This window comes from Vulpes vulpes, chromosome 5, assembly GCF_048418805.1.
Source record: "Vulpes vulpes isolate BD-2025 chromosome 5, VulVul3, whole genome shotgun sequence".
NCBI classification, from domain to species: domain Eukaryota; kingdom Metazoa; phylum Chordata; class Mammalia; order Carnivora; family Canidae; genus Vulpes; species Vulpes vulpes.
The window spans coordinates 90884604-90899972 of NC_132784.1; the positions used below are offsets into that span (position 1 = coordinate 90884604).

Genomic DNA, 15369 nt, shown 5'->3' on the forward strand with positions numbered 1-15369 from the left:
GGGCGGACCCGGGGAGCGGCGGGGCTGGGGCTCAGGTGCAGGAAGATTCTGAAGAAAGGGGATTTGCTGAGGGGTATGCGGAGTAGACCCAGGGGAGCCCGGGAGAGGGGCATTCGGAAGCCAGGCGAGGACGACAGCAGCCGGGCCCTGGGTGCAGTGAGGCGGGGTCCCTGACACCCTGCGCAGCAGCCCGGGGTGGGGGGGTGGGAGAGTAGCCAGCGCCCCAACTCTTGCAAGTGGCTCTGCTGCGACAGGAAGGAAGAGTGGGGCCTGCCAAGGGAGTGCTGCGTTTTCTGCTCCACCGGAGAAATAACTGCTAGTTCAGACTCTGAAACAGACTCTGCCAAAAGGGACAATGGATGGCGTCAGAGATGCGGAAGACCGTGGAGCAAATCCTCTCCGTGGGCCACAGGGGTGGGGTCTGGAGAGGGGTGGCCCTGGGTGTCCCCCAGGTCAGGTGCTTGAACCAGTGTATCAGTCGTGTACCCATGAGCAAGCAGAGCTTCTGGACCTCTCTGTGCCTCCCCGTCCTTGGCTGTAAAACAGGGAGGTCGAGGGCTGGCTGGGTGAGGATTGGGGTCCAGCACAGGTACTGCGACTACCCTGTGCCAGGCACCTCCCCCTTCCTCTCCACCTGGAGCTTGGAGGGCACTGGCCCTACCTGCTGAAGACCATTGGACAGAAGGACGCTACCCCGCAGAGGTTCCCACATGGCTATTGGGGCACCTCCTCCTGTGAAGGAGTTGGGCTATCACCTTGTAGCCAACTTGGAGTCCCCCTGGAGAGGGGCAGCCCTTCCTACCTTCACCTGCGGTTCTTCCTGGGGGCTCCTGAAAAATTGTCATAATAAACACGTCACCCACGATGACATGTAGAGAAACTCAGCAGGCATCCTCAGGCAGCGTACAGCCTACCCAGCCACGTCAGCCTGTGCTCAGATGTGAGATGTGCCCCCAGGGAATTTCCCAGAGCCATTGGTCTGGGCCCAAATTGAACATGGGTGGTACCCCTTGAGAGCATAGGCACGTACCTATACCTTCCAAGTAGCGATGCCCCCTCACAGGCATGTGGGTACCCTCGCTGTGTACCCGCATCGGTATTGCAATGTCCTCTGCATACTGACTAGCCACTCCCCTGCCCCTCTCATGTGCTCCTTCCAAGCCCTGCCCCTGCGCCTCGCAGACCCGCACTCTGCACCCCTGGCTGGGCGTGCGGTGTGTGCTAGTACGCCTTGTCCTGCCCCTGCAGGGCACAGGCAGGAACACGCAGGGATGCACACTTCCATCCTGTACAGGAGGGGGACACATGGCTGGGGGCTACCTTGGTTCTGTCCAGCCCGGCCAGGGCTTTCCCCTGCCGTCAGGCCTGCCCGCAAATACAGGGCCAGAGCCAGGGGAGGAGACAGGTACAGCCATGTTCTCTGACTTGGGAAGGGGGGCATACTAGTGTCCCAGGCCTGCCCTAACCAATGACCACCGGCTGGGTAACTTAATACAGCAGTCCCGGAAGTCACAAATCCAGAACCCAAGGCAGCTGTGCTCCCTTAGAAATCTGCAGGAAATCCTTTCTTGCTTCTGGCTTTTGGTGTTCCAGGCTTCCTTGGCTTGTGGCCACGTCACCCCAGACTTTGCCTGTCTTCAGGTGTCCTTACTTCCTGTGTGTCTGTATCTCTCATTTATCTCATATAAGTGCATTTGTCATTGGACTTAGGGCACACCCAGGGAAACCTGGATGGATCTACCTCAGAACCCTTAATTATAGCTGCAGAGACCCTTTTTCCAAGTAAGGTAGCATTCACATGGTCCAGGCATTAGGATACAGACATTTTTTCGAGGGGGCACTATTCAACCCACCCCAGAGGGTGGTAAGGGGTGCATTTGGAAGCAGCAGGACTTGGGGCCAGCTGGAGGGTGTCCAAGACAGGAAAGGCAAGACAGGAACTCACAGTCACCTGACTTCTGGTTTTGCTGTGACCCTGAATCCCACACTTCTTTCCTCCAAACCTCTACCCTGCCTCCGCAGGGATCCTGCAGATTCCGAGGGGTTCCTTCCAAACACATGATCCAAGCTTTGCTGACCTCTCCACTTCTGACCCCTGGTACAACCAAGCCAGCTCCTGGGGCCTCTGTGCTCTTCCTCCACCCACAGGTGACTACATCCACGGCATCCTGTCTTCGAATTTCTATCCCTGGGCTCTGGGCTGCTGACGTCCAGGGCAAGGCCCACACGTCCCTGGAACCTCAGCACTTAGCCACTCAAGCAGCGCTTTCAAAGGAAGAAATAACGTGGCCATGATGATGCGGGGGGTGCAGGAGGGTCTGTCCTGGGTTTGGGGCGGCTGCTGGGCTCCAGCACATGTGGGACGCAGGGACGTGGCTGGAGGAACGCAGAGCCAGGAACACATGGTGTAGAGGGCCGGGGGGTGTACAGGAGGGCCCCCAGGGACCAGAGGGCTGAGGCTGAGGAGCACGGCGGCCTGGGGCAGTGAAGGGTGGGGCAGTGAAGGGCGGGCGGAGGGCTCCTCCCAAGAACCTGCCTGGGGCCGGAGTGGGAGTCGGGTCCTCCAGGGAGGGCAGGGGTCTGACACGTGCAGCACCCGGAGGGAGGGAGGGTGGGGGGCTCCGGCTTCCTGGGCCCTCCAGGGAGGGCAGGGGTCTGACACGTGCAGCACCCGGAGGGAGGGAGGGTGGGGGGCTCCGGCTTCCTGGGCGGGGGCACAGAGGGCTTAGGAGGACTCCTGCGGCAGGAACAAAAGGGGAGCAAGCATCTCTGCAGCCCGTTGGACTCCGCCCCGGGGGTCCCCTCGGCCACGGAGGCGGGAGGGGCCGTGCAGGCGCGGGCGGCAGGGCCAAGTCTCCCCGGCCCACCCAGGGCGCAGGGCCCTAGGTCTGAAGCAGTCCTTCCTCCGGCCTCACACTTTTTCGAAGCCTAGACAGGACTGGCCGGAGCGCGGGGGCGCTGCGCCGCGGGCCCTGCGGACTCGGCGCCCTCCAGGCCGACGCGCCCCGCCTGAGGGCCCCGGAGCCGCCGCCGCAGCCCCGCGCTCCACGTGCGTCCCGAGGGCGCGGCCGGCTACGTGCGCCCGAGCCCCGCGCCGCCGGGAGCTGCCGGCCGGCCGCGAGGGCGGGGGGGCGGGAGCGCTTCGGGCCGTACCACCTGCCCGGGCCGCGGGGGAGCCGCCCGCAAGGCCGCAGCCCTGCGCCCGCAGGCCCCGCCCGGCAGGTGGCGGCCCCGCCCCGAGGCCGACGTGCGGAAAGGAACGCGCCGGCCGCGCCCGCGAGGGGCCGCGCGGCGGCGGGCGTGGCGCCCCGCCCCCTCCTCGCGCCCACTGGCTGGGGCGCAGCGGGGCGGGCCCTGCCCGGCCGGCCATTGGCTGCGAGAGCCGCACATTTGCATATGGGCGGGGCGCGGGGGGCGGGCGGGCGCCGGGCGCGGAGCGGGCGGGGGGCGCGGGGGCGCCGGGGGGCCCGCGGCCGCCGCCGGATTTGGGCTGAGCGCCGGCGACGGCCCCGCTCCGCGGCTGCAGGTGACGCGCGAGGGGTCCCGGGCCGGCGGGCGGGGGCTCGGACGCACAAGTTGGAGGGGAAGGAGGGGCCGGGGGTGGGGGCTGGCTCCTCCGTCCACCCGGGGTCCCTCCAGGCGCAGGGCAGCCACTGCCCACCGCACACTGCGCTGCTCCGGACCCACTGTGCGTGTGACAGCGGCTGATCTGTCCCTGGGCAGCGCGACCGCCTCGGCCCCCCTGGGACCCTGTTCTGTCGGGCCGGGACAGCCAGCCCAGGTGGGAGGGCTAGCGCCCAGGCAGGCGGAGGCCAGGGCGCCCCCGAGGCCCGGTCCCCCGGCTGCGCTCAGCAGGGGTGGGGAGGAAGGGGTAGCCTCGTGGGGCTGCGCAGCCCTCCACTCCGGGGCTCACGTTGCGCCAGCTGCGCCCTTGGAGGGAACTTTCATTCCTTGTGTGTCTCAGGGGCCACGGGACGTGCAGAGTTGCGGGATGGCCCTCGCACTGCTGCCGAGCTGAGGCGGCCCTGGGCAGACCCGGGGCCCCCAGGCCCGGAGCCCCTACCATCAGCCTCGAGGGCCACCTTGGGGAACCTTCTTAAGGAAGTTGGTGATGGATTTGGCTTTTCGGTGCGTCACTGCCACTTCAGCAAGACCGCTAAAGGAGTCGGAGTGACAAGGACCCACTTGTGCCCAGTGACATGCCCCTCCCACAGGTGGGGTCACCTGCCAGAGATGCCAGCCTGTCTGCGGGGGTTCTCTGTCCACTCTGAAGATCTGCCACCCTGAGCCCGCCCAGAGGAGCGTCCAGACAAGCCGGGACCAGGAGGCCTGCAGAGCTGGGCTCCTCCCAAACGGTGGGGGGTGATGGCTGGAGCTGGGCCTGCACTTGTCAGAGCAGCTGGAGGGAGAGGCAGGCTTAGGTGAGACCTTGCATGGACTTCACTCACCTGTGGAGGGACCCTGTCCTGAAGGTCACTGTGGGTGTACTGGGGGTCACACCCAGCAGGCCTGGCAGGGCCAGGTTCCGCAGGTGACAGGGAGCTTGTGGGTGGCCTTGGCCCAGTGAGTCCGTGTTCTCAGCCAGCCCACAGGGTATTTTGCAGGGGGGGGCCGTGCGGGAACTCTGCGGTCGGGAGGGGCTCGGGTGCCATTCCCAACCGGGCCTGGCCCTGCAGAGTGACAGTGGCTGCCGAGCGGGGTCCTGTCTCACCTTGCTGGGGAACTGGCCTGACCTGGCTTGGTCCTGCCCTGCCCCAGAATGATGTGTGTGTGTGCCTGGGGGCCGGGGGCGGGGAGCGGGGCCTCTCAGCACCCTGCATAGCTTGCGGATTGTTTTCAGAGTGCAGTTTAAAGCTCCAAAGTAAACTTTTCAGCAACTCCAGCATTTGCTTAGTGATTTGAAGCACTTCTGGCAACTTTTTGGGGATGTGGGATTCGGGCCACCTGCAACAGCCACAGAGGAGGAAGGTTCTGCATTCCCCACCTCGGAGCGCAGCAGCCACTGAGGACCTCTCCAAGGCTTCTTCAACCAGCAGGAGCCCAGGGACAGGTCCCTGGTGAGGTCTTCACAAGGAACAGGTGTTCCCTGAAAACAGACACAGGAGACCAGGGGTGCACAAGCTCTGCCAGCGCCAGGACTGCTTCCTTTTGGGGGTGGGAAAGCCCAAGACACCGGAGGGCGCGGGCTCATCCCCAGCGAGCACTGGCTTTGCCCTGTGCTGGCCAATGCGCTCAGCTGGGGAGATGACCCTGTGCTGGGGCTCAGGGCAGGTGCCCCGAGGTACACCCAACCCTCCTGAGCACAGGTGAGGGTTGTGAGTGGGGAGAGCAGGCCCCTTGGACTGGTGGTGACTGCCGTAGCCCCAGCTCGCCCACCCAGGGCACGACACAATCAGCATTTGCAGTCCGGACTACACGCCCATGTGACCTGGCATTTGGCCCCGTCAGCCATGGGCTGCTGTGAGGTAGATGGTGGGCTCAGGTGGGACCCGAGGTAGGAGCCAAGCAGGGCTGAGGGCCTTGGAGTGAGGAGTCTGGGCCAGAAGCCCCCTCCTGCTGCCTGGCCTGTCCAGTGGCTCCCTCTCCCGTCCCATCTGGGGTGGGAAGTATCCATTCCTAGTTACTCCTCTGCCCCCACCAGCTGTGCTCTGGGTGGCTTCCTTGCTCCTTACTCGGGACTTCATGTCCCCTACAGTTGGCCCCAAAAGAAGTAGGGAACACCAGGCCCAGTTCAGGAGCCACTTCAGAGGGCTCGGTCCCTCCCAAAGTTCAGCACAAAGATCGCCATCATCTAGGGTGCCTCCATCTGTTCTCCAGTGGTTGCTCCGAGCCCGTGGGTTCTAACCATCACTAGCTGCAGTGCTCACAGGTGGGACCCGCAGCCCACCCCACCCGCAGTTACCTGGGATCAGGATAAGCACCATGACTTGGACATCTCTCTGCCCTAGTTTCGAGGCTGCAGGAACACAGCAGGGCCTACACACCCACCTGGGAAGCAGAGGGACCTACAAAACTCCTCTGGGCAAAGCTCCTTGGTCCTGGCCAACCAGGAGTCTGGGGACCCGCCCCCACAAGCTTGCAGTAAACCTCAGTAAACCTGATAGGCAGGTCTGGCACGTCCTTGAGTCCTCACATCCAGGAGCCACCCCAATGGGGTGGCAGTTCCTGCTCCTGGAGTAGGCCAGAGGCGGGGAAGCAGACTGGAGAGGGTCCACACAGACGCCCAGGCCGGGCTGAGGCTGCTGTAAGGCCCACACTGTCCAACCTCCAACCCAGGCTTGTGTGGCCAAGGAGAGCCCCTGGGGATGGATAGGCGCAGCAGCTGAAGTCTGAGGCCCTACAAGACCGAGCTTTGGACCCCACTGACCAGTGGTCCCTGAGAGACTTCCTTCTCAAGAGCCCTGGCTGTGGCCAGCCCCAGATAGTTTGGGGGACTCCCTGTGACCCTGGCTGGTCTCAAGTGTTGGCCCCACAGACTCTGTCCAGTGCAGCCTCAGGACACACTCAAGCCATTTGGGGCAATTTATTGAGGTTTTAAGGTTGGAGGAGGGGAGGCAGCACACCTGTGCGTGTGCACGGGCATGGTGAAGGGTCCCCCCCCCCCGACGTGAGCACACACCCACGGGTGGAGCAGTGTCTACACATCTCCCACCCCCAGGAAAGAGCCACGGCCCTTGAGGCGTAACGAATTCTGAACGTCCCCCCTTCTCCAGGGGGCTTGGTGGGCTTGGCAAGGGCCAGGGCAGGCGTCCTCAGCCTCCCCCTGCTCCCCACAGCGGAAACCCCAGGCTCGGGGGCATTCTCTCTCAGGCCCAGGGTGCCAAGGCACCCCACTGCATGGGGAATGAGTCCTCTGGGGCCGCCCACTCCCTTGTCTGGGCCAGGCTGGCCTTGTCCTCACTCGTGTCATGGGAGCCCGGGGCGGGGCTGGCAGTGGACGTCCGTTCCAAGGCAGGAGCCGCTACCTCCAGGAGTTCTCCCTCATTGGGGCAACTGTGGGAAGGACATAGGCTGAGGGGCCTGGGGAGGCCCCAGGAAGACCTTGTCCCGCCCGAAGGGGGGAAGGCAGACGTACTCTCTGGGCTCAGGCTGGACACTAGAGTGGGATTCTGGGCGGTTCTCGCGAGGGGCTCTTCTCTGGCCGGAGGCAGAAGGTCCTACGGAAAGAGTAGGTCAGCTTGGAGCTCCGCTGGGCCTCCCCCGCACCGGCCTCCCTCCAGGACCACTCTGACCTGTGTGCTGGGGGGGCCCCTGTCTGGCTGCGGGGGTGGTGGCAGCGCAGCCCCCGTCTGCTGGATGAACTGCTGCAGGTTACACTGACGGAGCTCCCGGTTCAGCTCCTCGAGTTCCTGGGCTTGGGCCTGGGGCACATGGATCCTCAGGGGACTGACCTTGAGCCCAACCCCAACGTGGGCAGGGGCTCAGGGGCCTGTGGGCTTACCTGCAGGGCATGCTCGGCAGCTTCCAGGGCCCTGCTCACCAGGGCCAGGCTGCCTTGCACCTCCGCACTCTGCCGCTCCTGGGCAGCCAGGTCCTGGCGCAGGCGTTCAGTGGCCGACGCTGTGGGCGAGGGGGGCCCAGGGGCCTCCGAGGCCAGATGCAGTTCAGCCTCCAGGGCACGGGCCTGGGCATCCAGGGCCTGCAGCCGGGCGGCATGCTCGGCGGTGGCGGCGCTCAGGGCTTGCAGGCGTGCCTGCCCCTCACGCTCCCGCGCCTGCTCCCGCCGCAGCTCCTGCTCCCAGAAGGCCTCCTGACCCAGCTCCACCGCGTTCCTCCGCACCCTGCGCTCCAGGCCCTGCAGGTCCGCGCAGGAGCCTGGCATTGGTGCTACAGGGGCAACAGGCTCCGGCAGCGGGGGGCTGGTCAGCCCAGGGCACCCGAGGCCGAGGGTCAGTGCCTTGCGCTGCTCATGGCCCAGCGCCGGCCGGGACTTCGAGGGGAGGCTGGCACGGACTGAGCAGCGCTCGGGAGGGGGGCAGCTGTCTGAGGAGGGCCTCCCAGCGAGGCTGGGCCCTGTCCGCCTCAGGACAAACTGGACATCACTGGCAAACTGTCCACAGGTAGCCTGGGCACCCACGGGACATTCCTGAGGCAGCAGCTGCCGCTCCTTTTCTCTGAGACGCTGCACAAGCACAAAGCGGCCCGTCTGGCCTGGGGTAGGAGGACTCGGGTCAGCCTACGTCCCTCCCCCGACCGCACACACCCTCCATCCACCTGGCTTGAGGAGTTGGGGGAGGGCAGGGGGATCAGCAGCCAGACCCACCCTCCCGGGGGCAGGGGCCGGGTCCAGGCCCACCTCAGGCCCACCTGTCGGCCCACCGTGCCTGGAAGGACTCACCTATGGCTTGCGCTAGTGCGATGACCACTTCCTGACAGGTGGTGTGCTCGGAGACCCCACAGACCACGCGCTGTATGCCGTCCACCCACACCTTCAGCTCCATGGCTGCCAGCCCCAAGAGCATCCCTGTCCCGCAGGGAGGACAGAGGCTTCAGGGTCAGGCCCCGCCTGCGCCCAGCTCGTCCGGCCGGCTCTCCCGTGCCCGTTGTCGGGGTGGACGTAGTGAGACCAGCCCCCGGCCGCCAGCCACTGCCCCTCCAGGAGCACTTGGAGGCTCCCCGCTCCGCAGCCCGCTCTCGCCCCGCCCCACTCCCGGAACAAGGCGAACCATTAACCAGATCCAGGACTTCCTGCCTCCCCGCTCACCTGGCTCCGAGGGCACGGCCCCTCCCGCGGGACGCCGTCCTCGGGCACCGCAGGGCGCCCGCAGCGAACGCGGCTCCCCGCTGCCATGGGAACGCCCCCTCCCCCGCGGCTCACGCGGCGGCCCCCGGGGCCCCTTCCCGCTCCCGCCAGCCGCCGCGCTCGCCCCCGGGCCGCTGCAGGTGCGGCGCGGCCCCCACGGCCGCCCAGCCCGCGCCCTCCCGTCGGGGCTGCCTCCCGAGGCCGCGTCCCGCACGCGGGAGGACCCGGGGCCCGCGCGGCTCACCTGGGCGCCCGCCGGCCGCGGGGACCCACACTCCACGGGATGCCGCCCGGCGCCCGGCGCCGCCGCAACCTGCCGCCTCCAGCGCCGCGGGCGAGCCCCGGCTCGCCACTCCATTGGCCCGCAGCCCGAGCGCCCCGCCCCGCGCCGCCCCATTGGCTCCCGCCGCCGCCCCGCCCGCCCTGCGCCGGCGCCCATTGGCTCCCCTGCCTGCGCCCCGCCCCTCCCATTGGCTCCCCGCCCGCCCCGCCCCCGGCGGCGCCCAGGTGTGGGCGGAGCTCGGCGGGGCGGAGGGGCGGGCCGAGCCTGGTCCACGCACGCCACAGGACCGCGAAGCACGCGGAAGCGCGTTCCCGGCCCGCGGAGGCGCGTGGGACAGGTGTCCCGGGCCGCCTCCCTCGGGAGCCTCCGGCCCGATGAGTCTCTTGCCGAGGGAGGGGCTCCGGCGTGGACCCCGCAGCCTCTGCGCCCGGAGGGGCCGCCGGGGGCCCAGGGCCGGGGTCCCACCGCCCCGCCTCCATCGGGTCGGGGAGCGGTGAGCCCCGCGGGAGGCTGGCGCGCGCTGGCCTCTCCGGCTGCAGCCCTGCCGACCGCCCTGCTGGGGAGAAGGCCGCCCTCAAGGGCCGGGCCGGCCAGACAAAGACCCTGAGCTCCCCCCCTTCCTGCCCGCAGCCCCTGGAGACGGGCACACCCGCACCCCGTGCCCTGGGGAGGCCGAGCCCAGGACACCTCAGTGCTGTCCGGGACCAGGCCTTCCGAGCCTGCTCCGCTCCCGTTCGCTGGGCCCTGGGGGTCTGTCCTCCTGCCCGCCTGCTCCCCAGCACAGGAAGTCCTACAGAAAAGCGGGGGTGAATGAGCGCCGGGCGGGGTGAGGCTGGAAGGCGTCGGTCTGTGTCAGGTCTGGCGCCTCATTTCTGTTCTGGGCAGAAGGAACTGTTGTCGTGGTTCTGAGAGTCCCCAGAGCTCCCCGAGGTGGTGGAGATGGACTGGGGAGGGGGAGGCTCCTGGCTTGGGGGTTACGTAGGTGGGCATCCGCCTCTGAGTGCCGAGAAGCTGCGGGGAAGTACTCAGGAGGGGGCTCGCAGCAGGTGAGGGCCCGGCAAGCCCCCATACACGGGGCAGCAATGCCCCTGATGACCGCCGCTGCCATAGTCAGGCTGTGGGAGCCTCCCGAAGGCTGGTTGGGGTGACACACTGTGTGTGACTATGGCAGGCCCTGCTGGTCACTCTGGGGCCCCCCGGGCCTGCTAAGGCCAGCTGGGCAACAACCCCGCCTCTCAGAGTTTCTCCTTCAGGCTGGGTCAGGAGGTGGGCCCAGGTGGCAGGGCCCTGCTCTGGGGTCTCCCTGGAAACTCCTGGTAACAAACAGCTCCTCCCCTTCTAGGTGCTGGTATCCATGGCAACACTATAGAGCCTTTCTTTCCCTAGGTCTGTTTGGACTTTAGGCCTCAGGTGAGTGTTGGGGGTAAGGCCTGGGCCTGGGGGCATCACAGGCAAAGGACCAGGACCTCAGGTCCTAGAAGGCAAGGATGATAGGGGGAGGACAACAGGAAATGTGCAAACGCCCAGGTGACACATTGCGGTCGGGCGAGGGGGTAACCTGCTGCCTTGTCCTGGTCAGAAATACACAGACACGGGCGTACACATGACCAGCAGTCCAGTGTCCCGTGGGGTGCATGTGCACACCTGCACACATGTGCCTCTTTGAAGTGGTGCTGTCTGGGGCTGTCAGACGTGGGCACACACTCGCAGCCACATAAGGAGAGCCCCACAGGTGTATCCACACATGGGACACGAGGACGACAGCTACACCATCCTCTCAGCTCCCCCAGGAACATCGGGAATGGCCCCTGAGTCTTGCCAAGAGGCTGAAGAAGCCAAGAAAGAGGCCCCCTTATCCCTTGTGGGCCAAGCACTGGTCAATGGCCCCCGGGAGCCTCCAGCTGGCACACCCCAAGACCCAGTGGCTCCCAAGTGCCCACAGGACACGAAGCCCAGCTCTTCACGGGTGGTCTTCTCCACCAACCTGCAGTAAGGGAGGGAGGGAGGGGTGGTCAGCCACGTGGGTCTGGTCAGCCAGAGGGCAGGGCCTGATCACTGGCATTGCAGGTTGGCCCCTGAGTCCCTGGACCCTCGCACCCTGCAGCTGCTGTGGGGTCAACGGGAACTAGAGATCCAGGTTCTGAGGTGGGCCATCCAGAACCGCCTGGATGCCCGGCACTGCCATGTCCTGCAGGAGGTGGCTGGGATCCCACCTGAGAGGTGCGCAGCAGAGTGCTGGGCCCACAGCCCCACCCAGCCTCGGTCTTGGCCCAAGCTCCTGGTTTTCACCTGACCCTATCCCCAACCCCTGGGCCTGACCAGCACTCCAATTTAATTCTTATCCTGACCGTACCTCTAGCTTTAACCCTCACCTGGACCCTCACCCCCCACCCTAACCCTGAAAAAGCGAATATGCTTTGAATGTACCCAGGCCCTAACTCTGAACACATTTACAGCCACCGGACCTAGACCCCCACCTACAAGCCAGACCTCCCAGAGCTGGACTTGGCCTGGCCCAGTGGAACTCTAGGCCCTTGGGCCCCCAATGTCAGTGAAGGGGAGCCCCTCCTTCCCCCCTCCTTGGCTGCTGACCTCAAGGTGGGAGCTGCTGAGATCGCCCCTTCCCCCAGGGGTGCACGCAATCAGGAAAGGTTCCTGCAGAACAAGGTTCAGAAGCTGACTCTGGAATTGAAAAAGCAGAAGGAACAGGCCCAGCTGGTGAGAGGCAGGTGGGATCAGGGAGTTGGGCGGGGGACCCAAGCTGGGGTGAGGATCAGGGCCCAGGCAGGGGTTGGCCGTGGGGGTCAGTGCCTGGAGAAGACTGTGCACACCTCTGTGCTCTCCCGGAGCAGGAGAAGTCCCAGCTGGAGGAACGTCTGCTGCAGACCGCGACCACCATACAGCAGCTGGAGGCTGAGCTGCAGGCCTTCCAGAAGTCCTGCCTCCTGCAGCTGGCCCGCTCCTCCTGGGTGGGTCGCATACTGCGATCTTCCACAGGCAGTGTGGAGGTAAACTCCCCTCAGCCCACCGCCCTGCCTCCCGCGTCCCCTCCCCAGTCCTCGGAAGTCCCCTGGACAGCCAGGGTCTCCCCTCCAGGTGCTTTAGCCCTGGCCTGCCTGGGAAGCCTGTCCCCCGCACCCCAGCCCCGCCCCGCCCCCAGGGCCATGGGGAGGAACGAGGCAAGTGTGGCCAGGAGCGGTGAGGTCAGAGGGGAGAGGCTCCTTCCCGCGGTGCCTGCCCACTGGCTTCCACTCCCCTCTGGCAGGTGGTAACCGCAGAAACCCTGCTGGAACTCAGCGACCTCCCTGAGAGCGACCAGGGCCCCTCCTCCGGGGAGGTGAGCGAGGCTCCCCATGAGCTTTCACAGCTGGAGCCCGTTGGGAGGGGAGGGCCACATGCCTGTTGCTTCCATGCCAGGCCACATGCCTGTTGCTTCACATGCCAGGGTTTCCGGCTGGAGGATGTGGACTGGAACAGCATTGCCCAGCGGTATCCTAACCTCTTCACCAACATTGAGTGCAGCTCAGACCAAAAGTAACTGTGCCAGTCAGGCAGTCCTCCAGGGGCGCGGGGAGGGCGGACCCCAAGGTCTACCCCAGGTGTCCTGGCACAAGTCCCCTACACCTTCCAGGGCAGCTCTCCCACCTGCAGGGTGAGGTTCATGGTGAAGGGAAAGGGCTCCCGAGCCCTCACGGTCCTTCCCGGAGGCTCTTCCCCAGGCCGGGCCCCTGGCTGCCCCATCCACCTTGGGGGGGCTAGAAGCCAGCAGGCAGCGAGCAGATCAGCCAACCGTGGCCCACAGGCACCCACGGCCCCTGTCACCCCCAGAGGCCTCATTGTCGGGTGAGTGGGGCTCGGAGCTGCGTAGACGACACATGGAACAGCGTCTCAAGAGTGTCGAGTGGAGTACCCTGCCTTTGGTGGGTACTAGCAGCTCAGGGGGCATGGACTCTGGCTCCAGCAGTGGCCAGCTGGCTGCGCGATGCCAAGTGCGGAAGGTGACAGGACGCCTGCCTCGCTCGGCGGGCCGCAAATCTTCTGAGCCCACCAAGGCCCACTCGAGGATCTTCAGCAGGGAAATGCAGACACAGACTGAAGGTGGAGTGGGTCTCCCCCATGACCCCCCTCCCCCCACCCCGCAGGGCCATAATCTCAGCCCAAAGCCCTACACAGCATCCCCCAACAGCTTGACCTTCACAGCAGCCCAGGGCAAGGCCGCTGGGGCCTCTCCGGTCTCACTCCTGGGGCCAGGGGGGTCTCGGGTGATGCTTGCTGCTGCGGAGGCACCCTCACGGGAGTACCACCCCCTGCCCCCGGTTCTTGGAGTTATCCCCCTGCTTCCCTCAGCCTCCAGGGTCCTGCCATCCCTCCTGCTCTGGATCGGACCCCTGGAGCTGTTCTTCTCCCCAGTCCACCTGCGTGCTGCAGGTCAGTCTGGCCTCGCATGACATGTCCCCAGTGGATGCTCCATTTGGAGGTGCCCCTTCCAACAGGTCTCCTTTCCCCGGATCTCCGGAAAGCCCATCAGGACCAGCCTGGCAAGACTGTCCTGACGGGGGAGCCCTGTGCAGGTCCAGAGCACGGGCCTCCCAGGCGCCACTGGAGGTGAGGGGGTGACCCAGCAAGGCCACAGCAGGAGGGGGTCTGCTACCGGGGGTGGCCGAGGGAGAGTGCCCGAGCCTGCCTGCAGTGCCCCTACCCTCCCTGCTCCCTGCCCAGCCCGACGGGTTCTTGCCTGAAGATCATGGCTGTTAGCCGCCAGGATAGGTTTGTACGTGTCCTCAACCAGTCGCTGGAGGAGACCATGGACCTGAGTGGCCTCACGCTGCAGCAGCTGGTGCAAGACTTCCCTGTGTGCATGTACCGCTTCCCGCCGGGCACGCTGCTGGCGCCTCAGCACCATGTCACGGTGCGCCCCGCTGCCTGCGAGCCCTCGGAGCGCCGCTGGGACCCCCCCACTCCTAACCCCGCCACCCCCCTGCCGCGTGCACCAGGTTTGGGGCGAGGGGCCCCGCAGCATGAAGAAGCAGTTGCCTTCGTCCTTGGGATTCCACTTCAACCGAGGATGCGTGACTCTCCTCCTGAACCCCAAGGGCGAGGTGAGTGTGCATCTCAGTCAGGGACGGGGTGGGGGCGAGCCCCGCGGCGTGGGGGTGACCTTCGTGCCCCTCCCGGCCACCCCACAGGTCCTGAGCAAGTATCAGGCCCCCCACGGCGTGTCCCGCGGCTCAAGGATCTTCGTGGACAACGCCGACTTGTCCATTGACCGCTTCCCGCTCCCAGAGGCCGCGCCCGCCGCCGCCACCTTGGAGCAGATGCCCGGGACCCAGCACTCGCGCGCCGGCAGGGCGCGGGAGCCCCGGGCCAGGGCCAGACGGCCGAGGCCCCGGTGAGCACCTCCCAGCCTCCCCCCTGCAAAAACGGCCTCCGCAGAGTCCCTGCGAAGGACCACTCCCCAGCCCCAGCCCCGTCCCCTTGGGGCCGCCCCCCACCCCGTAACTGAAGACCACCTCCAGGCATCCGCCCTGCCCCCCAGGCCCCTTCCGTCCAGGACCGCCCTTCCCGCGGGGGCCGGGCTCCGCGTGTCACGACGCCCTCGCCCCACCGGGACGCGGGGCCCCTTCCCGCGGCAGAGCGCCAGCAAGCTCTTCCGCCCGCCCGAGGCCACCGGGACCCGCGCGCCGGAGCGCCTGCCCGCCATCCCTGGTGAGGACGCGGACGCGGAGGGCTGGCTGCCGGCAGGGAGGGGGAGGGGGAGGGGGAGGGGGAGGCCGGCTGACCCCATCGGTCACTGCCCCTCGCAGAGGCCGGGCTGTGCCTCGAGGACCGCCAGGCCAGGAAGGAGCCCAGGATCCTGGTGAGTGCGCGCGTGCGCGGGCTGTGCCCGGCGCCCCGCCCCCTCCGCGCCCCTCCACGCCCCCCCTGCACTCCGAACCCCCACGCCCTCCTCTGCCCCGCCCCCTCTGCGCCTCCCCCTATACACCCTTCCTGGCCCCGCCCCCTGTCCTGGCCCCGCCCCTCCTGGTCCCACGCCTTCCTGACCACGCCCTCCACATGACCGCCCCTGACCACGCCCCCACGCCACGCCCCCCCGGCGCCCGCAGGTGTGCAGGAAGACCGTGGACCGGAGCTGCCCGATGGTGGCGCTCTCGGTGCAGAGCACGGCTGAAAGCAGATTCGGCTTCCGCTTCCTGCCCTGCCCGCCGGTCATCGCGGGCCCTAACGTACGGGTGTAGCGGGTGCGGGGGTGCGGGGCACGGAGGTTGGGTGCCCGGACCGAGGGGCGGCGCTGGGGGAGAGTCGTGGGAGGCAGGCCGTGTCAGCTGCATCATATATTGAACCA

At 66.8% G+C, this 15369-nt stretch overlaps 2 protein-coding genes across 3 annotated transcripts; one reads left to right on the top strand and one right to left on the bottom strand.

Moving 5' to 3' along the window:
• Positions 1-6508: 6508 nt before the first annotated feature.
• On the bottom strand, positions 6509-9113 carry RASSF7 (Ras association domain family member 7). The gene is given in 7 exon segments (XM_072759217.1): positions 6509-6993; positions 7076-7115; positions 7118-7157; positions 7233-7361; positions 7442-8151; positions 8339-8464; positions 8988-9113. Coding segments are annotated over 6 exon segments (1230 nt in total). The 5' UTR covers positions 8463-8464; positions 8988-9113; the 3' UTR covers positions 6509-6806.
• Positions 9114-9192: 79 nt separating this feature from the next.
• On the top strand, positions 9193-15357 carry LMNTD2 (lamin tail domain containing 2). Of its 2 annotated transcripts, XM_072759212.1 has the most exons (16): positions 9193-9882; positions 10369-10436; positions 10808-11015; positions 11094-11246; positions 11657-11744; positions 11879-12034; positions 12292-12363; positions 12472-12560; positions 12829-13124; positions 13520-13631; positions 13746-13935; positions 14021-14125; positions 14213-14415; positions 14563-14732; positions 14831-14883; positions 15131-15357. In XM_072759212.1, exons 3-16 carry the CDS (start codon positions 10828-10830, stop codon positions 15260-15262), a joined length of 2007 nt encoding a protein of 668 aa, XP_072615313.1. In that variant the 5' UTR covers positions 9193-9882; positions 10369-10436; positions 10808-10827; the 3' UTR covers positions 15263-15357. The 2 variants fall into 2 exon arrangements, with proteins under 2 accessions (XP_072615313.1, XP_072615312.1); XM_072759211.1 differs by having other exon boundaries at positions 9193-11015; positions 13782-13935.
• Positions 15358-15369: the final 12 nt, after the last annotated feature.